Here is a 22,688-nt window from a genome sequence, read left to right on the forward strand (position 1 = left end):
TTACATGCAGCCAAATAATCCAACTAATAGCTCGATCGGAACAGAATACGTCCATGTAAACACCTCAATTGGAATAGACTAATCGAGGCCATTTGGAATACAGTTTCTATCCGATTGTAATCCTCTAAAAAATCAGTTAAATAGAAGAATAATATCTGCGTAAACGCCTGAATCCGATTACACTCCAACTGGAAGGTGGAGGAGCGTTTTGCGCATGCGCGGCGCGTCACAGCGAAAGGTTAATACCGGTCAGTATGGCGGAGCAGAAACTGGTCAGCAGAAGAGACAAGGTTTATACTCCGAGCTTTAAAAGACGGCGGTGGGACAGACGGCCAGCTTCTGTGTCTCAGTGCATGTGAAGGACGTTTTCCTGAGTCTGACATCAGTTTAAAGCCACTAAAAACACAAGCGCGTCGACTGGACCTCATGTGATTTTCGCTGTCATGGTAACGTTCACTCTCAGCGCTGCTCCACGCATGCGCGTCGTTCTGTATCGGATTACTTGTAGTCGGCATGTAAACAAAGATTTTCATCAGATTGTTGAATAGAGTGAGAATATAAACGCCTCAGTCTGAATCTGTGATTGTATTCAATCGGATTGGTAAAAAATCTTTGCATGTGAACACAGACACTGAATCATCCATCCATCCATCCATTTTCCAAGCCGCTTCTCCGTCAGGGTCGCGGGGGGGTGCTGGAGCCTATCCCAGCAGTCATCGGGCGGAAGGCAGGATACACCCTGGACAGGTCGCCAGTCCATCGCAGGGCAGACACTGAATCAAATCTTCTCAAATCAAATGTGCATCTTTACATGCCTACTAAAGAATTACAGAAAGAAACAAATGTGAAGTCTAATGACTGTGCAAATTGACCTCAGTCAGTGGCCTAGATAAGAACTCTCTTACCATCGAAAGACATTCCTACGTATCAAATCCCTCATCAAGGATCCTCTAAATCTGAAATTAGCTAAGGCATATTGTAAGATCTGCAGGAAGAATGATCTCATTATGAATATGACTACTCGCCCCATCGCGTCCTATTCACACTCACACTGTCTGGAGAGAGAGGGAAAGATCAAGGACCACCAGTTTTCAGGTTCATTGAGACCAAAGGTTCCCAGTTCCAGTCCTGGAGAATCACACTACACACATTCCTCCACTTTCTCTGATCTAGCGCTTTTAATCCAACTCGTAATAACTGATTAAATGCTGGACTGAGTGTCAGAGAAGGGCAAGCACTAAAATATGCAGAGTGCGTGGTCTCCAGGACTGGGGTTAAAATCTGAACTAGGCCATCAAGATGAATGGCTCTCACATTACACCACCCCCCAGTCACCCACCATAGACAGTCCTGCCAGCCATTAATCTGCACCCCAATCCAGACATTCACAGCTCTCAGTAGGCACTTCTTATTGTTCTAGACCAAACTGCAGTTTTCTCACCACCTTTGCACAATAATCATTCCCATCTTTTATAACATCATATCAGTCACTATTTCTACATTAATTACATCTACATGTTAAATGTGTCAGGACCTCTTTTGTACATTTGTTTGAGTGAATGACAGATAAGATCTGCTTTGTGTGTTCAAACAGAATATCAGAGAGCATCTTTACTGTTCGCTTGAAACAGAAGCATGAGGCTTTGCGCCAAAAGTTAGCTGGAAAGCAAAAAAATCAGCATTTTAATTTACTGGATTAGAGCGTAGCTTCCATAATAAGTTCACTGATGTAATTTCATCGTAAATATAACGGTATAAAACCACAAATTTATCAGAAATATAAATGTTTGTCAAAATCCAAGCAGAAAAACAATCGCAGCCAAACCTGCTGTCCAGCTGTAGCTCACATCACCCAGTTCTGGTTGGAGAGCAGCTGCTTCTGTCTTTCTGATCTGTTTACACCCATAAGATCTGATTTCTGACCTCAGATGTGTCTCCAGCTGTTTGTCTCAGAGTGAATAAAGAACAGTGAGTTTTAAAGTGTGGAACAGCTTCTTACCTGCAGCAGTTCAGCTCTGGTTTCTGTTCCTGGAGGAGGAGGTCTGGACGTCTTACAAATCTGCAGCTCTCAGTCAGAATCACACCAATCTGGATAAACAGAGATCAAACGATGGAAACCAAGACGGTGAGCATATCCAAGAGAATATGGCGAAAAGGGGTTCAGCTCCTGCTTAAATCCTGCATCAGCCACTTTGCCCCACCTGGTCAACTCCCCCCACCCTCACAAAACCATCACATCTACAAAAATGACCACGGCTTCACTGTAACTGTAAAGAGAATTCATGTATCTCGCACTTTGCCCTGTCTCTTTCATTCTAATTTTTCCTCTTTAATTAATAAACTTAAACAGGACTTACAGAGATGGAAATCTCTTCCTCTATCACTGATCGCTATAAATAATAGAATATAGATATTCTGGGATAGAATTAATGTTATAAAAATGCCCAAATTTCTTTTCTTGTTTCAAACTATTCCATTATTCTTGCCGAAAAAGTTCTTTAAGAATCTGGATCAGCTTATTACCTCCTTTATATGGGATGGGAAGGTTCCTAGAGTAAGAAAATCACTATTAGAGAGATTTAAATTTGATGGGGCCTGGCTCTTCCTAATTTTTTGTTCTATTACTGGTCAGCACACATTCAAAAGGCCCTTTGTTGGCTTCGATCTCCAGAGTTGCTGTGGTGTAGATTAGAGACTTGTTCTTGTTTTCCGTCCTCTCCGTTTGCACTTCTCACTTCTTCCTTACCACTGAACCTGACAAAGTCTACGTACAATCCAGCGCTATCCACTCTGCGAATCTGGTCTCAATTTAGATGTCATTTTAAGGTCACATCTCCTATCCTCCTTCTTATCGATGCCTATACTGGAAAATCATCTATTTCCCCCTGCTCTGACTGACACAGCTTTTAATATATGGCATGAGAGAGGTATCAGATATTTTCGTGACCTTGATATATATGGTACTTTTTACAGTTTTGCTCAGTTAGCTGCAGATTTTAATTTACCCCCATCTCATTTGTTTAGGTATTTACAATTCAGACACTGTGTCTCATCCCTTTTTCCAAATTATACATGTCTTCCCATCACACAATCATGGGATGACCTTTTGACTTGGAATCCCTTCCAGAAATCTATATCTAAGATTTACTGCATCTCAGCACTCAGCACTCTCTTACTAAAATTAAAAGTGCTTGGGAACATGAGCTAGGTATTACTTTCACAGAGCAATGGTGGGACAATGCCATAAACAAAGTACGCTCAAGTTCATTTTGTGCAAGACTTCAGTTGATTCAGTTCAAGGTATTACATAGAACCCATCTATCCAAGTCTCAGCTATCCAGATATTATCCGAATGCTGTCAATGATCAATGTGATAAATGTGATGCTGCTCCATGTAACTTAAGTCACATGTTCTTTTTCTGTCCTTCTTTACATAAATTTTGGTCTGAATATTGTAAGATTATGACAAAGGTTTTAGGAATCAACATTAATAAGAACCCTTTCATTGCAATATTTGGATTTTCCACTGATTTACCTTCACTCGACAGAGCACAGTCGGATGTTATAGCATTTACGTCTCTATTGGCAAGACGCCGCATATTGCTACTATGGAAGTCTTCAAAACCCCATTCCATTTCAATGTGGCTCTGGGATGGCATACATTTTCTTAGTATGGAAAAGATAAGGTCCACCTTGAAAGGCAATACTAAAACATTTTATTCCAAATGGAATCCTTTTTTTTTATTGTTTTCTTTTGAGTCTGATAGTGGTATATATTTTTCTGTCACGATTATCCAATTTGTAGTTATTGTCCTTTTTTTTTGTGTGTGTGTGTGTGTGTGTGTGTACATCTTTTTGTGGAAAATAAGCAAGGGGAAAAAAAAAAGAGGAAGCTTTTGGATGTGTGGAACTACTAGATACTTCTGTTTTGCTTTTATTCCTCAATAAAGAAAAGAAGAAAAAATGATAGAAATAAATAGCTCTACAATTAAATATAGTTAAACTATATGAACTATACAAAATGTGAAATTTCACATCAATACAATAAAGTACCTCTCCATGGATCACCACCTTATCGTGGTGGAGAGGTTTGTGTGCTTGAAGGACCCTAGGAGCTATGTTGTCTGGAGCAAAAGCTCCTGGTAGGGTCTCCCATGGCAAACTGGTCCTAGGTGACAGGCCAGACAAAGTGTGATCCATAACCACCCCTATGAGGACAACAAAGCAGGACTCGTGTACCCTGCCCGGATCAGGGTTACCGGGGCCCCACCCTGGAGCCAGGCCTGGGGGAGGGGCTCGCCAGCGAGCGTCTGGTGGCCGGGCATTCACTCATGGTGCCTGGCCGGGCCCAGCCCGAAGGAGCTACATGAGTCCCCCCTCCCATCGACCCACCACCGATGGGAGGGGCAGTAGTAGGGGTGCGGTGCATTGTGGATCGGGCAGTGTCCGAAGGCGTGGGCCTTGGCGTTCTGATCCTCGGTTGCTGAAACTGGCTTTTGGAACTTGGAACGTTACCTCACTGGCGGGGAAGGAGCCTGAGTTGGTGCGCGAGGTCAAGAGATACCGGCTAGATATAGTCGGGCTCACCTCAACACACAGCTTGGGCTCTGGGTCCAATCTCCTTGAGAGGGGCTGGACTTTTTTCTTTTCTGGAGTTGCCCATGGTGAGAGGCGGCGGGCAGGTGTGGGCTTTCTCATAGCCCCTCGACTCGGCGCCTGTATGTTGGGGTTTTCCCCGGTGGACGAGAGGGTAGCTTCCCTACGCCTTCGGGTTGGGGAACGGGTCCTGACTGTTGTCTGTGCTTATGCACCGAACAGCAGTTCAGAATACCCAGCCTTCATAGAGTCCTTGGAAGGGGTGCTTGAAAGTGCTCCTCCTGGAGACTCGATTGTCCTACTGGGGGACTTCAACGCTCACGTGGGCAACGACAGTAAGACCTGGAGGGGTGTGATTGGGAGGAATGGCCTCTCTGATCTGAACCCGAGTGGTGTTCAGTTTTTGGACTTCTGTGCAAACCACAGTTTGTCCATAACGAACACCATGTTTGAACACAAGGATGTCCATAAGTGCACATGGCACCAGGACACCCTAGGCCGCAGTTCAATGATTGACTTTGTAGTCGTGTCAGCGGACTTGCGGCCATGTGTACTGGACACTCGGGTAAAGAGAGGAGCTGAGCTGTCAACTGATCACCACCTGGTGGTGAGTTGGATCAGGTGGTGGGGGAAGATGCCAGTCAGACCAGGCAAACCCAAACGTATAGTGAGGGTTTGCTGGGAACGTCTGGCAGAAGAACCTGTCAGATTGATCTTCAACTCACACCTCCGTCAGAACTTTGACCAGATATCGGGGGAGGTGGGGGACATTGACTCAGAATGGGCCATGTTCCGCTCCTCCATTGTTGAAGCGGCTGACTGTAGCTGTGGTCGCAAGGTAGTTGGTGCCTGTCGGGGCGGTAATCCTCGAACCCGGTGGTGGACACCCCAGGTGAGAGATGCCGTCAAGCTGAAGAAGGAGTCCTACCGGACATGGTTGGCCTGTAGGACACCAGAGGCAGCTGGCAGGTATCGACAGGCCAAGCGATCTGCGGCTTCAGTCGTTGCCAAGGCAAAAACCCGGGTGTGGGAAGAGTTCGGTGAGGCCTTGGAAAGTGACTTTAAGTCGGCTCCGAAAAGATTCTGGCAAACCGTCAGGCGACTCAGAAGGGGAAAGCAGTGTGCCACTAGCACTGTATATTGTGGAGATGGTGTGCTGCTGACTTCGACTGAAGACGTCATTGGGCGGTGGAAGGAATACTTTGAGGACCTTCTCAATCCCACCAACATGTTCTCCAGTGAGGAGGCAGAGTCTGGGGACACGGGAATAGGCTTGTCCATTACTGAGGCCGAAGTCGCTAAGGTAGTTAAAAAGCTCCTTGGCGGCAGGGCTGCAGGGGTGGATGAGATCCGTCCCGAGTTCCTCAAGGCTCTGGATGTTGTGGGGCTGTCTTGGCTGACACGCCTTTTCAACATTGCATGGACATCGGGGGTGGTGCCACTTGATTGGCAGACTGGGGTGGTGGTGCCTCTTTTTAAAAAGGGGGACCGGAGGGTGTGTTCCAACTACAGGGGAATCACACTCCTCAGCCTCCCTGGTAAGGTCTATGCAAGGGTACTGGAGAAGAGAGTCCGGCTTATAGTCGAACCTCGGATTCAGGAGGAGCAGTGCGGGTTCCGCCCTGGTCGTGGAACACTGGACCAACTCTTTACCCTCTCCAGGATTCTCGAGGGTTCATGGGAGTTTGCCCAACCAGTCCACATGTGCTTTGTGGATTTGGAGAAGGCATTCGACTGTGTTCCCCGGGGTATTCTGTGGGAGGTGGTTTGGGAGTACGGGGTACATGGCTCTTTGCTACGAGCCATTCAGGCCCTGTACAAACAAAGCAGGAGCTTGGTTCGCATGGCCGGCAGTAAGTCAGACTTTTTCCCAGTGAGAGTTGGACTCCGTCAGGGCTGCCCTTTGTCACCGATTCTATTCATAATTTTTATGGATAGAATTTCTAGGCACAGTCAGGGGATGGAGGGTGCCCGGTTTGGTGACCTCAGGGTCACATCGCTGCTGTTTGCAGATGATGTGGTCCTATTGGGGACATCAGGCCGTGAACTTCAGCTTTCACTGGATCGGTTTGCAGCCGAGTGTGAAGCGGCCGGGATGAGGATCAGTACCTCCAAATCCGAGGCCATGGTTCTCACGCGGGAAAGGGTGGAGAGCCCTCTCTGGGTCGGGGATGAGCTCTTGCCTCAAGTGGAGGAGTTTAAGTATCTTGGGGTCTTGTTCACGAGTGATGGTACAAGGGAGCGGGAGATTGACAGGCGGATTGGTGCTGGGTCAGCAGTGATGCGGGCTCTTTACCGGTCTGTTGTGGTAAAGAAAGAGCTGAGCCATAAGGCAAGGCTCTCGATTTACTGGTCGATCTATGTTCCCACCCTCACCTATGGTCATGAGCTTTGGGTAATGACCAAAAGAACGAGATCGCGAATACAAGCGGCTGAAATGAGTTTCCTCCGCAGGGTGGCTGGACTCTCCCTTAGAGATAGGGTGAGAAGTTCGGTCATCCGGGAGGGACTCAGAGTAGAGCCGCTGCTTCTTCACGTCGAGAGGAGCCAGTTGAGGTGGTTCGGGCATCTTGTTAGGATGCCTCCTGGACGCCTCCCATGGGAGGTGTCACAGGCAAGTCCACCGGGGAGGAGACCCCGGGGAAGACCCAGGACACGCTGGCGTGACTATATCGCCCAGCTGGCCTGGGAGCGCCTCGGAATCCCTCCCAGGGAGCTAGTGGAAGTGGCTGGGGAAAGGGAGGTCTGGGCTTCATTGCTCAGGATGCTGCCCCCGCGACCCGAACCCCGGAGAAGCGGAAGATGATGGATGGATGGATGGATGGACAATAAAGTAAATACGCACTTTAATATTGCTAATGTTACTGACACAAACTTAACAGCAGAGTGTCTGATTCTGAGTGAATCTGAGCTGATGGTGCTGAAGAGCTGAGCTGCAGTTGTGCTTTTCACAACCTCTGAAAAGACCGACTTCTGTTTGTGGTGGATGGGATGTTAGTATTAAGATATTAAACCACCCTACATGACTGAGGCAGGACAGTGCCCACCATGTTTATACTGACTGAGTTTCCTGGGTCATCTCGGGCTGTGAGAGCACTTCTGTTCTGGATTTGATGGTGGACCTTTAAGAACACTTTTTTTTATAAACTATTGACCATCAAATAATGACATCAGATCTGCATTCACTGTCTGACATAATTAGAGCAACATCATTTAATATTTTATCTGCTTGATTTCAATGATTGACAGGGTGTCCAAGTTGTGACGTCTGGTCCTTCATGTCTGGTCCTTCATGTCTGATCTGCTTTAAAGTGCTTCATTTGGTGGGGCAGATTCTCTCACTTGTGTCTTTCAATAAGTAGAACAAAGGAATTTAGACATGAGATATTCTGTCTCTGTCCAGTCAGAGTCTTTAGAAAAAGACAAATGCAGCAAAATATCTGTAAAATAACTTTCTCTGCTGAACATTTGGTACCGTACTTTATTGAAGGGTTCTTTTTCATAATTTAAGAAACATCTGTAATATGATTTTTTTTACAGTGCAGAGAGGAACAGGCCTGTACTGTCGTACACCATAGAGGAAATGTTTCCCCAGCAGAATCTTCATCTCTGAGAAACTGTCTCAGCTAAATACAGATAACCGGTTTTGTCCTCAGCGCTCCTCTGTGAAGCTCTCTGGGCTTGTTTTCTCCAGCTCTGCTGTCGACTTTGTGGAGCTCATGCTCATCCTCCTGATTAGGATGGAGGTTTGTGCTGATAGGTCAATCATTGGTTGTTCGGATCAACAATTTCAGTTAAATATATCATATAGCAGACGAACACAGTGATATTTGAGAAGTGAAATTTTCATAGAAAAAGAAAATTTATAGGATTTACAGAAAGTGTGCAATAATTATTTAAACAATATTAGGCAGGTGCATAAGTTTGGGCACCCCAACAGAAAAGGTCTGGATTCTGGTTTAAGGTATTTTGGACCATTCTTCTTTACAAAACATCTCCAGTTCAGTCGGGTTTGATGGTTTCCGAGCATGGACAGCCCACTTTGAATCACACCACAGATTTTCAATAATATTCACGTCTGGGGCCTGAGATGGCCATTCCAGGACGTTGTACTTGTTCCTCTGCCTTAGTAGATTTTGAGCTGTGTTTTTTACTGTCGTTGTCTTGTTGAAGTATCCAGCCCCGGCGCAACTTCAACTTTGTCACTGATTCTTGAACATTGTTCTCAAGAATCTGCTTCTATTGACTGGAATCCTTGCAACCCTCAACTTTAACAAGATTCCCAGTACCTGCACTGGCCACACAGCCCCACAGCATGATGGAACCGCCACCAAATTTTACTGTGGGTAGCAAGTGTTTGTCTTGGAATGCTCTGTTCTTTTTTCGTCATGCATACCGCCACTTGTCTTGTCCAAATAACTCAATTTTAGTTTCATCAGTCCACAGCACCTTATTCCAAAATGAAGCTGGCTTGTCCAAATGTGTTTTAGCATACCTCAAGCGACTCTGTTTGTGGCGTGTGTGCAGAAAAGTCTTCTTCTGCATTTCTCTCCCATACAGTCTCTCTTTGTGCGCTGAATAGTTGAACGATGCACAGTGACACCATCTGCAGCAAGATGATGATGTAGGTCTTTGGAGCTGGTCTGTGGGTTGACTATGGCTGTTATCACCATCCTTTGCCTCTGCCAATCTGAGATTCTTCTTGGCCTGCCACTTCGGGCCTTAACTAGAACTGTGCCTGTGGTCTTCCATTTCCTCACTATGTTCCCGACAGCTGAAATCTTTGAGATAGCTTTTTGTATCCTTCCCCTGAACCATGATGTTGAACATTCTTTGTTTTCAGGTCATTTGAGAGTTGTTTTGAGGCTCCCATGTTGCCACTCTTCAGAGAAGATGCAAAGAGGAGAAACACGTGCAGTTGTCCACCTTAACCCTTTCTCATAATTGGATTCGCCTGTGTATGTAGGTCAAGGGTCACTGAGCTTACAAAACAAATTTTGTCTTCCAATAATTAGTATTAGTATTCTAATCAATAAAACAACAAGGGTGCCCAAAATTATGCACCTGCCTAATTTTGTGTAAATAATTATCGCACACTTTCTGTAAATCCTGTAAACATCATTTGAAAATCATCAAAATCATGGAAATAAAAGCTAACATATCTGTAAATTGATGAAAAAAAGGAGGCCTGTTGAAAATACGAGTAATATTTTTGTGCCCCTTTCAGAACCACACAGAAATACTCAGAGGTTGTGAAATCACCCAATAATAACTGCTTGCATGGGAAAGAATCGTTAAAAAGAGCAGCTACACCTGACCACCTTACCTGACAGCATGTGAGACACTTGTGAAACTAAAATTTGGTGGGCCCAACTCAATGAATATGGCCAAGACAGTGAGCTTTAATAAAACCATTAATTAAATAAGACTTGTTTGTGAGAGATCTTATATTAAGAAGAGCTAACTTATTAACCTGTGCACTTTCTCCCAGAATCTGTTACTCACATTTTACATAATGCAAATTGGATGAATTCATATTATCAGACATGTATTCCCCCTTTCTTTCTGTTTGTGAGTACTACATTTACAATTACAGCATTTAGCAGGCGATCTTATCCAGAGCGACTTACAAGAAGTGCTTTGTCTATATAGAGAAAGTATCTTTGCTAGTTACCAATAAGTTAGAGAGAAAGATAGTCCTGAATTCAGGTACTGCTAGAAACAGAAAGTCACTGTTCATACCGAGAGAAAAATGAACAGGAGGAAAAAGGAGTTTAACACAGAACTTAATACACAGTGCAATACAATACAATATAATATATAAGTGCAGCACAATATATTGCAATCAATACTTAATTCAATGCTCATTTAAGTGCTGTGTAAAGAGACGGTCTTCAGTCTGCATTTGAAGACAACAAGAGACTCTGCTGTACGGACCGCCAGTGGGGTGCCAGTACAGAGAACATTCTCGACGCTTGTCTTCCACGTGCCTTGAAGGATGGCAGGTCAAGCGGAACTGTACTCAAAGCTCCAAGGGCTCGTGGTACAGTTTGAGATTTCACCTTTGCCATCAAGTAGGTAGCGGCTGGTCCATTTTTGGCTTTGTAGGCCAGCATTAGGGTTTTATATCTGATGCATGCAGCTACAGGAAGCCAGTGAAGGGATGACGTGGCTGAACTTGGGCAGATTGAAGACAAGCCGTGCTGCCGCATTCTGGATGAGTTACAGAGGCTTGATGGCCTGCATGAGAAGACCAGCCAAGAGCGAGTTGCAGTAGTCGAGCCTTGAGATGACAAGAGACTGCACTAGCAAGTGGGCAGCCTCTCGGGTGAGGAAGGGTCTGAAGGGTGGGATCCTAAGCACCGAAATGAACAGATTTCTGGAGCACAGGGTTCGAGCTTGTTTTGAAAACACGTACTACTGACATCACTGTAGCAGCACTGAGGTGAAAAATATCAGTTTGCCGGATTACTTGGAAATGATGTGACCTTTTCCCTTTCAGCAGAGGAGGGTGAGTGGAGCTCCTGTTGACAATGAGGTAGACAGCAAAGCTGCCTTTCTGGTGGTTGAAGAGCTTGTCTCTTTCTTTAAGGTGGTGCAGGTGTTGAGGAAGCTATGTTTAATAGTTTATCTGTGACTGGTGACTGTGATGGGGCAGGAGGGCTGTTGGGTCCCTGTGGCAGTAGTTGAGTGTGGAGGAGAAGCTGGGCTAGTTTTTCACCGAAGGTTGAAGGGCTGACAGAGATGGCTACAGCCTGATCCCAGCTGAAACCAGCTTGTTCATAATTGGTGGGAGGTTCAGATGGGATGAAATGTTGGTGGAGATGGAGGAAGTTGTAGATTTCTCGTGTGGTTTTGGTGTCTCCAGCCACTGATATGTTGTAAGATATGACCTGAACCACTGTAGTACTGTGTCAGTGATGCCAATAGAAAAAAGACGAGAAGTGAGAACATCATGATTAACAGTATCAGCTGCACTTAAGTCAAGGAGCAGGAGAATACTGAGAGAACCACTATCAGCAGACCGGAGAAGATCATTAACAACTTGCAGAATAGCTGTCTCAGTGCTGTGGTGGGTACGGAAACCAGACTGGAATGGCTCATAGAGGGTGTTATCACTCAGAAATGTCTGGAGTTGGGAAACAACCACTCTTTCCATTACTTTAGCTAAAAATGGAAGGAGTGAGATGGGTCTGTAATTAGAAAGAGAAGTCGGGCTAATTCAGGTTTCTTAAGTATCGGAGTAACAGCAGCAGTTTTAAGGGCAGTAGGAACAGAACCAGAAGAGAGACATGAATTTATCACTGTAGCAACTGGGGTATTGATTACAGATGAACAGGCTTTGAGTAGAGGGATGGGGGCAGGGTCAAGCTGACAGGAGGAAGCATTAGACTTAATGATGAGCTCAGAGACCGAAAAGGAGTCAACAGGTGTGAAACAAGTTAGATTTGTGTTCAAAGAAGCAGAATCTGTAAAGGAGAATGGCTGGGAAGCAGAAGAAAAGAGGCTATAGATTTGATTCATTTTCTTGTCAAAAAAATGTAGAAAAGCCTGACATTGCTCAGGTGAATGGGGGCACACTGATACAGGAGGATGGAGGAGTTTGTTAACGGTTCGAAAGAGAGCTTTTGGACTAGACTTAGCATTATTTATGATGGAGGAGTAGTAGTTGGAGCAGGCAGTATTAAGGGCATCCCTATATTTGAGGGTGTGTTGACTAAAGTAGAGAGTGGACAGTAAGGCTAGTGTTTTTTATAAAGGCGCTCAAGACGCCGACCAATAGCCTTCAGTACCCTTAGTTCAGGGGTGAACCAAGGACAGGAGCGGGCGGCAGGGAGGAGTCTATTCTTAAAAGGGGCAAAATCATTAAGGATTTAATTTAAGAGAGAAACCATGCTCTCAGGGGATGATAGGTTATGTAGGTCAGACAGGGCTGAAAACTGAAGAGAAGCAGCAAACAGATTGAGTTTGACAGACCTAATATCATGATAGACAACAGAGAACCAGGAACAGTAAAGGTGAGGAGGAAACAACCTTCAAGGCAATATATTCAAAGGTTGTAGTACTGAATAGGGAAAGTTCTTTGACCGTTAAACCGGAATGATGAACCACAGCCAAACCACCTTTGGGGTTTTGAGAGATAACTGTAGCCTGAGGGCGTCAGCATGTTTAAAATGTAGGTAGTCACCAGGTTGTTGCCAGGTTTCCGAAAGAAAAAAACATATCCACTTTATTCTGGGTGATGAGGTCATTGATTAACGAGGCTTTATTGGTTATGGATCATGCGTTAAGATGGGTGAGGTTAAAGTAGCGACAGCTGGGAAGAGAAGGTTAAACCAGTTTTGAAAGTGGATGCAGATGGCCATGATTTACTCCACGGATGGCTTTAGCGTCACGCTGGCGAGCACGATTATATGTCCATATAGAGATCAGAGTCATCACAGCCATAACTAAACGAGGGTCCTCTTTTAGAGCGGTGGATGTTACGTGGACGTCAAGAAATCCCAATTGTCCGGCAGAGATTATATGACGCAGAATCCAAGGGCGCATGGCAGTCGAGGTGTGTAAGTTCAGTTCGTAAGTATTTAAACATTGCCAGAGCGTAAAAATAAAAAAATGCACCGCACAACTCAAGTCCAAAAACAAAAACTCGACCACAGATACTCTCCAGTATTGATGGACTCTCTCTCTCTCTGTTTTCTACTAGCAAGCTGAATCTTGCTTTGTGATATTGCCTATGACACACCTGCTCCTCACCTGCGCGAGCCCTCTTCCTCTTCTCCTGCAATGTGACCGCACCTGTGGTGAGTGTGTTTGTGCCCTCTTCCTTTGTTGCTGTTGCCAGTTTGTTCTGTGGTAAGCTGCAGCATTTCTGCTTATGCTTCTCACAGTCTTAGCTGATGTGTAGTGGGTTTTGGTTGGCAAACGTGCGTGGTCTGAGCTCTGGCATGTTCACTCTTCTCCGTCATGTCTGAACTAGTGTGTTCTGATTAATGCTTAGTATGTTTCTGCTGTTGTGCTGTTTATTTTTTTGCAAACTATTTGGCTGTGAATTCTCTGAAAGAGCTAGACCTGCATAACAGTTACCTTCAAGACTGAGGACTGAAGCTGCTGTCTGCTGGACTGAAGAATTTAAACTGGTAACTAGAGATACTCTGTTTAAACAATAAGATGCATCTATTTTGTTACTGTGTTCATAAATCTGTCTTTGAGTACATTGTAATGCCTATTTGAAAACATAGCATCTGTAGTCTCGGTGCAAAAACTTGTGAAAATCTGGGATCAACTCTGCAATCAACATAGTCCAGTCTGAAAGAGCTGGACCTCAGCAACAATGACTTGCAGGATTCAGGAGTGGAGCTGCTCTCTGCTGAACTGAAGAGCTCATTTTGTAAACTGGAGACACTCAGTGGAGTTTTCTATTAGTTCAGTCCTGAATAAAAAAATTAAAAAAAATCAATGAACTGGAAAATAAGTAACTTATTATCCCCTTTCAGGATAATCAGTAACTCAATATACTTTTTCCTCATCACAAAACCATTAGAACTCACTCAAAAATCAATTAGAACACAGTTAGAACACCATCTGAATACCACCAAAACACCATAAGAACATGTCAGAAAACTATTAGAACACCATCAGAGCACCATTGGAAATCCATTACAATACCATTAGCACTCTATTGACAGAGCTGAACTAGTGTGTCTTTTTCTGAGACGGAAAACACATCAGAATGCCATTAGAACACAATAAGAATTCCATCACAACACAATTGTACCACAAAGAGAACACCATCAGAAAACCACCAAAACACCATTGGGGCAACCTAAATTTATAGTAAGATTAAAAAAAAAAAAAGTGCTGTTACAGAGAAAAAACGTTTCTAGAAATGCTAACCGTGTTTAAGCTGAAAGCTGTTCAAACAGGAACGTTTTGATCCTGGATTTAAAGTCCAATGCTCTATGTCAACTGGGTCCAAGTAACGTAGTATCTAAACACTTCTTGTCCATGTTGTCTCATATCTCTGCAACATAGAAAATAAATAAATATAGTGCTCCTGCTAGAAATATAGGCATGGATGTTTTTCTCCAAGTCTGGTTCAGTCAGAAAATCTCTGATCTTGATATCTTAAGGTGATAAAAAGGTCATTTAGTAACTGCTTTGACTGATCAGTAGATTTGGCCAAGAGGCAGCATGTATAAACTGAATAAGAATGACCTAAGAATTGAACCCTGGGGGGACACCATGGGTCACTGGCACTCTCTCAGAAATACTTTTTTTTTTCACAATGTAGTCCCTTCCTTGCAGGTATGAACTGGACAGTTCTTGCAAGCCCAATTCAGTTCTCAAGCCTATCTGTGAGAATTTTGTTGCCGGTGATTGAGATCAAGCAGTAATGGAACGGATGTTTTTCTAGTCTGTATTTAATCGAATGTCATTAATAACATGAATTGTGGCCTTTTCAGTATTAGGTTAGGCCTAAAACCTGACTGAAATTTGTCTAGACAGCTATTCAAATTGAAGCTACCCATTTAAAGATAAAAGAATAAAAAGTCTAGCCATTCATTTGTTGTGGAACAAAAGAAAGAGCTTTCTCTTTCTTGAGCTTTAAGTGGCAAGATGTTTCGCAGGCAACCACAATGCAATTGTCACAATGTCTATTGATTATTGGTCAAGAATGTTTCATTAAATATTTCTGTCAAGAATCAGATGTCTCACATGGTGCAGAGCACATTTTGCTCATGAAAAATATAGCTTTGCTGACATTTATGAACATTTTCTTAAAGTAAATGTGTCTGGTCTTGATGCTGTGAGGTCCACAATTCAAAGTGACTTAACAGTGGCTGATTTGTTGAGGTCCTTTGAAATAACCACATCCCGAGTGTAATGAGGTTGAATGATTTAGTTCATATAGTAACACAGTGAGTAAATATCTGGATAGAAGAGTCTCAGAATGTCATATATCTTATTGCATGTCTGTGTCTAGCCCAGCAAATAATGGTCCAGAAAGCCAAAAGAGTGACAGCTCTGGGGAAAGCTTGTACCAAAGTCTCAGTGTTTTATGGACACCAAGCATCATCGCTGCAGTCACAAATGTCATGAATATCTGACAAAATAGACATTCAGACACATTTGAAAGAGCTGTTGGAGAACTAGAAGTCAGAAAGAACCACGACTTCCTATATATATTATATATACTATATATTCCTACATTGACAACTTTGTACAACAAACACTTTCAGGGCCTTTGTTGTCAAGTGATTTGATGGACATTCATATTTTTTCTTTGTTTAGGTGCAATTTATGCAGTAAATATCCAGCTGTATATAGCAGAAACAACAAAATCCTTATGTTGTTACCTGATGAAGACACTGGAGAGGCTGGTCCTTAGACAACTCCGCCCTATGGTGAGCTCATCTATGGACCCACTTCAGTTTGCCTACCAGCCTGGCATCGGGGTGGATGATGCCATCATCTACCTGCTGCATGGAGCTCTTTCTCACCTGGAGAAGCCTGGGTGCACTGTGAGAATCATGTTCTTTGATTTCTCCAGTGCTTTCAACACCATACAGCCTGGGCTCCTGAAGGACAAGCTGGAACAGGCAGGGGTGGACCATCACCTAACACACTGGATCCTGGACTACCTCACCAACCGTCCACAGTATGTGAGGACAAGGGACTGTGTGTCCGACATGGTGGTCTGTAACACAGGGGCCCCACAGGGGACGGTGTTAGCACCGTTCCTCTTCACCCTGTACACTGCAGACTTCATGTACAACTCACCCAACTGCCACCTACAGAAGTTCTCTGATGACTCAGCGATCGTCGGCCGCATCACAAATGAGGACGACAGAGAGTACAGAGAACTGATTCAGGACTTTGTGGACTGGTGTCTGCGGAATCACCTACAGATCAATGCAGGGAAGACCAAAGAACTGGTGGTGGATTTCCGCAGGCGCACACATCCCCCTCCAGCAGTGAACATCCAGGGAACGGACATTGAAAGAGTGGACTCCTATAAGTACCTGGGTGTGCACCTTAGCTGTAAACTGGACTGGTCAGACAACACTGCTGCACTTTACAGGAAGGGACAGAGCAGACTCTACCTGCTCAGGAGACTGAGGTCATTTGGAGTGCAGGGGCCACTCCTGAGGACCTTTTTCGACACAGTGGTGGCATCCAGAGATGGGGACTCGAGTTTGGGACTCGTACTCGAGTCGCACTTAAGTCGCATATACAGTGACTTCAGACTCGACTTAGACTTGCATTCAAAAGACTTCCAACTCGACTTGGACTCGTGATTTGAGACTCGTGAACAATCTTTTATTTGTAATGTTCTTTTGTGTTTCATTTGACAATCTCTTCTCCGCCTGTCTGTATGCTTTTCACTTCCCGCTGACGTAACGTTACGTGACTCAAATGCGCGCGCCGCAAACCATCGCAATCATGACGGCGCCGGTGAGGACGCTTGCTTCTGCTCCTCCTTTTATAATACGTTTTGGGTACAAAAACTTCGCACAAGTGGAAAATAAAAGAGCAGCAAACGGTTCCACCACATCGAATTTTATTCGCCACCTGAAAACCCACCCGGAAAGGTGAGTCACTGCCTGAAAGGTTATTAGCATCTGCTACAATCAAGCTTAGTGTCACAGTTAGTGTGTTACTTATAACAACCGAATGTTTACCCAGTTAGCTTGGTATTGACTGGAAAAGGAGAGGCATTTAATGTAATGTTTTGGCCTCTACATTCAGATAAAAATAAGCTGTAACGTGCAGTATTTTAAGCTATTCACGTCTGACTAATTTGTTTATCAAGGCTAAGTTGGTACACATTACAAACTAATAAATTTGAGAAGCCTAATTACTATTCCAAATAGATATCCATGTTCATCTACAGGTTTTCTGAATTCTGTAAAGCAAAAAAATTGGCAAGTGGAGAGGGACAGAGCAGCATTGACTCTTTTCTGACTCACTCAAAAGGAGTGCAAGTGTACAGCCAGGGACATCCCAGACATAAGGCCATCACTGAATCAATAATCCAGGACCTTATTATTTCTTGCAACCTCCCCTTGTCTTTGATTGACAAGCCCAGCTTTAAAAACTTTATGGCAGTGGTAGAGGAGAAATACTGCCCACCAAGTCGCAGCACAGTAACCAGGCGTCTAAGTGAGCTTGCAGCAGACAAAATGTCCAAGATAAAATCCAAGTTAGAGAAGACAGACACTGTTTCTGTGACTGTGGATATCTGGACTGACAGGAGCATGCGTGGCTTTTTAGGTATAACATCTCATTTTATGGAACTTGAGAAGAATGGCCCAAGACTACAGTCAGTCCTTTTAAGTTGTGAGCGTTTCACAGGGTCACACACTGGACAAAGGATAAGTGAAAAGTTTGAAGAGATGTGTGACAACTTTAACATAAAACACAAATTAGATTACATCATCTCTGATAATGCTGCTAATATGAAAAAAGCTTTCACAGTTTGTGTCCCCTCTACTGTGACTGATAGTGAAGATGGTGACAATGATCTGGAAAATGGCAACTTATGGGAGGAAACGAGTGAAGAGTTCCAGGATGATGTGGAATCCATCCAGAGAAGTTGCCGGCAGCAGCGCTTACAGTGTTTTGCACATTCCCTGCAACTTGTTGTGCGAGATGGACTGAAAGAAACAAAATGTATAAACAATGCAATGGCAAAATTGACAAAATTTTGCAGTTTGCTGCATTCTACATGTAGCATGAAGGAAGCATTTGAGGCTCAATATGGAGCCAATCACAGCATCCCATCTGCTGTGTCAACAAGATGGAACTCAACGCTTCGCCTTGTGGAGGCAGTCACTGATCTGGATCTCCAAAATCTAAATTTTTTCATTTACCAGTTTAAGCTATTATACATCAGAAGTGTCATAACAGACCATTACAACTATAAAGTGATTTGCGACTGCAGTGTCATTCTAATATTTGGGACTTGACTTGGACTTGAGACCAAAGACTTGAGACTTGACTTGGACTTGCAAAAAATGACTTGTGAGCATCTCTGGTGGCATCAGCCATCTTCTATGGAGTGGTCTGCTGGGGCGGCAGCATCTCCACTGCAGACAGGAAGAAACTGGACAAACTGATCCGGAGGGCCGGCTCGGTCCTGGGAACTCCTCTAGACCCAGTGCAGGTGGTGGGAGAAAGGAGGATGCTGAACAAGCTAGCGTCCATGCTGGAGAACGACTCCCACCCCATGCGTGAGACTCTGGCAGCACTGGGCAGTTCCTTTAGTGACCGGCTCCTTCACCCCAAGTGTGTGAAGGAGCGCTATCGCAGGTCCTTCCTTCCTGCTGCTGTGAGACTGTACAACCAGCACTGCTCCCAGTAAACCACATACAATACAATATACACTTACATTCAGAATGCGAACTTTTTTCATTGTGCAATATGCTAAGTGCAATACAGATTTATATGCAACTCTTATTTTATTTTATTTTATTATTATCCTTTTTTGTTGTAAATAATCTAGAGATTTAGCTTTAACTTTTATTATTTATAATGTTGATAATGTTTATACTGTTTCCTGTTTCTACTACTGAGTGCCTTACTCCTGTTACTCTGCTGCTGCTGTAATACTGTGAATTTCCCCACTGTGGGACTAATAAAGGATTACCTTATCTTATCTTATGTTTCCAACAAACCTGATTACATCTACAGGACTTGAGGTTTCACTGAAATCGTTTTCTAAAATGAACAAGTGTAAAAAATGTGGAAGAAAAGATTCAATTTCCTTTATAAAATGAGGACTTCATTGTCCTAAAACCCAATTTGTAGTGTCAGAGCAGTGCAATTTAATCTAGATAAAAAATTACTTTTTTTCCAGTGTCTAATGATATTTACAAAATTGGAGCCATTATCTCTCTCAATGAAAAATTCCTCAACAATTGCTCATGGTTCTTTAAAGAATCTTTTTTTTTTATGAAAGAACTCTGGATAAACCATCTTTTTAAAGAGTGCATGACAGACATGCTGGTATACATGGAGTCCTAGAACAGTGCACTACACATGAAAGGAATTTTTAAAAATTCCAATATTAAGCTGCCAATAAAACAAAAAAGCCACATGGTAAACGTTGCATTTGTTCTACCTGCAGGTGTTAAAATCAGTCAGAGAGGTTTTTTTGGCTACTGTGACACGAATTTTAGCTAACAGTGGGGCATGAGCTTGATTAGAGCGTTGTAAATTAAAAGCACTAACAGAATAGGCAATTTCTATCATTAACCTTGGGTTTAATTGAGTGAGCTAAAGAGGAAACACCCAGATCCCAGATACTGTGGGCCATTCAGAATGATTCCAGGATCGCATATGGAGCCGGGGCAAACCACTACCCAAGAGACGACGCTGCACCACTGCGCTATGATTGGAAGTTTAGGGAAACTTCCATTTAAGAAAGAAACAGATATGTAAAGAAATAAACAAAATTAAATAAAACAAACATACACTAAACAGTTCAATTTGAATATGTATTATGCTAGTAAAGCTACTACTTCTACCCACATAGGAACTGAAACATTAAATTCAAATTTCCCTTTTTAGGATGAGACAAATTCCCAGTTTACAATAAGAAGGTTGAATTCAATAATTTCTTCAATCATGGTTTTCAGTCTGTTCAACAATATAATCCAAATCAGTTTTCCCAGCAAAAATAGTATAATTCGATCAAAATTTCAGTGTTGACTTTTCCTTCGTCTGTGTGTGTGTGTAATCAATGTTACTCTGTGTTCCACAGGTTGCTAATGTGTATGTAGGTGTGAGAGTTCCCATCCATGGAAAAGAAAGGATAAGTATTCCTATAAGAAAAAGGAGACTTCACAGCTTAAATTATGTCCACTGGGCTTGCTAATCACTCTTTAGGGTCAATATTCCAGGGCGGCTATCATCAATGAGAACAGATCCGACTTCATCTCTAGCAAAAAACCTGACCTATAACAAGGTCATAAATCATTGTTAAATTCAAGTTTCAAAGCCGCATCACTCAGTGTTCAAAGAATTGACTTCTGCAGCGTGCACCGCAGTGTCGCCTCTCTTTACCACGCACAGCACAGGCTGTGACTACACATGCCAGAAAACTCACATAAACTCTTTGGAACTCGACAGTTAACTCAAATATAGCTTACTCATGGTTCACTGTTTCACTGCTAAAGTTATAAGAACATGTTCAAACACATTTATACTGCTAGTTTAGCTCGTTGCACGTACGTAGAAACAAACTTAGCTTAACATAACCAACTATAACATCAACAACAGAGCACACTTATCAATGCGAAAATCCGGTTATTTCAACAAATAAAACTCCTAGTTCACCAGTGAAGTGGTTTAAGGTCTTACGGCTGAGCAGTTTAAAGTGCTGTATTTATCGAGTAAATCTAACTTTTAGCTTTTGTCTCGGTTCTGTTGCAGGGAAACCCACTGCTTTGGCTGCTGGCTGGACCCAAAGGGAAGTTCGGCACAAAGTCCAGCGGTATTATACCTTCAAGTTAATATAACTAGTTACCTTATTGGCTGGCTGGATCAATGAAATACCTACACAAAGTGAAAAGGATATTAACCAACTAAATAAAGCCTATTTTTGTTTCTAATATTTGTGTCCTTATTTATTTTATTTTCTCTGCTCATTTCATATAGCTTGAGCTTGGTTCTGGCTCAGAAGTACTTATACGTTAAATATTTGCAGTTAAACATTAATTCTCTTCTTTTAGAATTAAGAATGAATGATTCATGGTTTTAGTGTTCTGTAGCTTAATTTTTAATAATTAAACTGTTTTATTCAGATTTTTTTTTAAATCAAGGCTTTTATGACCTGGGTTACACTACCATGAGAAAAATGGTCAGTTTGCTTGGTGAGTTTCTCCAGGTATTTTATGCTACCTTGCGTGAAAATATGAACAATATACAGCATATATACCTGATAAAAATATCTTAAGAACTCACAATGTATTTAGTGCTTTTCTTTCTGTGAGTGACTCCCAAAAATACAAAAAGCTGAAGGTCCACTGACCCATGAGAAATGCACCCAGTTTAAGAATCTGTTTCTGAGGAATCCAGCACTAGCTACATATTTCAACTAGCCTTTAGCTACCTAGTGCTTTTCTGGCAACAACAGAAACCAAAATAACGAGCTGAACAAAGTTTACAGAAAAGACAACAAATAATGTGAATTATGAGGCTAAAGGTCACTTTTCACCAGCAGCTTCTTAGTCGAATATTCCATTCCATCTTAGTTGGTGCAGAAGTTGCATTCCTCGGCCTAAGGGGGTATGACAAATTCCAATGTGAAGCTGGCAAAAAACTTCAGCCACGTGGTAAAAGTTGCACTGGAGGAGGTGTTAAGAATGAGCCAGTTTTTTTTTTTGGCTACCATGAGAAAATGGTCAGTTTGCTTGATGAGTTTCTCCAGGAAGACTACAGTTTAGGTGCTGCGTGAATTGAGTCCACACATCCACATCCATGGAATGGATGAGAATAAAGAGAATGGAGCCAATGAGAAAAGAATTCTTTAAGAAAAAGATTATGTAAGTGAGAGAAATATATATCAGACAAAATGGCAAAAATACATGGCAGGCTGTACAGTGGTGGTTCCAGGAGTTTTAAAGAAAAGACTTTGGTTGGTGAAATAAATACAACAGAGCAACAGTTCGGTAATGATATGACAAATTATCAAATATAGTCATAGTTCTCACATTTTGACCACAGCTAGATGCAGAAATAAATGGCAATCGGCTAAATCTGTTTTGTTAAATTCTTTGAAAGTGATGCAAATATAGAAGATGCTTTTAGATAAACTCGTCACAAATTTTCTACCTGATATCCCTGTGGAGTGATCTCATGTGAGGAAACTTATGGTTCTCATCCTCCTACCCTACTAAAAGACACAGAAGTCCACATAGAACTACATCCACATTTAAAAATACCAATTATTTCTCAATTACAAAAAGCCACAAATTGACCAATGCATTGATCAAATTTGTGTTATATCAAGCTAAAGAGAGAGAATTCTGTGAGAAACTTAAAGTAAACATGCACAGAAAAGAAAACAAAAGTCATCAGAGCCA

General features: G+C 42.9%; 1 protein-coding gene across 1 annotated transcript in view; it reads right to left on the reverse strand.

The window, feature by feature from the left end:
- The window catches only part of LOC108415229, a 192,180-nt gene that overhangs the window by 89,583 nt on the left and 79,909 nt on the right, over positions 1-22,688 (reverse strand). Inside the window, 1 exon segment of the mRNA XM_037532876.1 lies at positions 4,594-4,621. Within this exon segment, the coding sequence (XP_037388773.1) occupies positions 4,594-4,621 (28 nt within the window).

This window comes from Pygocentrus nattereri, chromosome 22 (assembly GCF_015220715.1).
Source record: "Pygocentrus nattereri isolate fPygNat1 chromosome 22, fPygNat1.pri, whole genome shotgun sequence".
Taxonomy (NCBI): domain Eukaryota; kingdom Metazoa; phylum Chordata; class Actinopteri; order Characiformes; family Serrasalmidae; genus Pygocentrus; species Pygocentrus nattereri.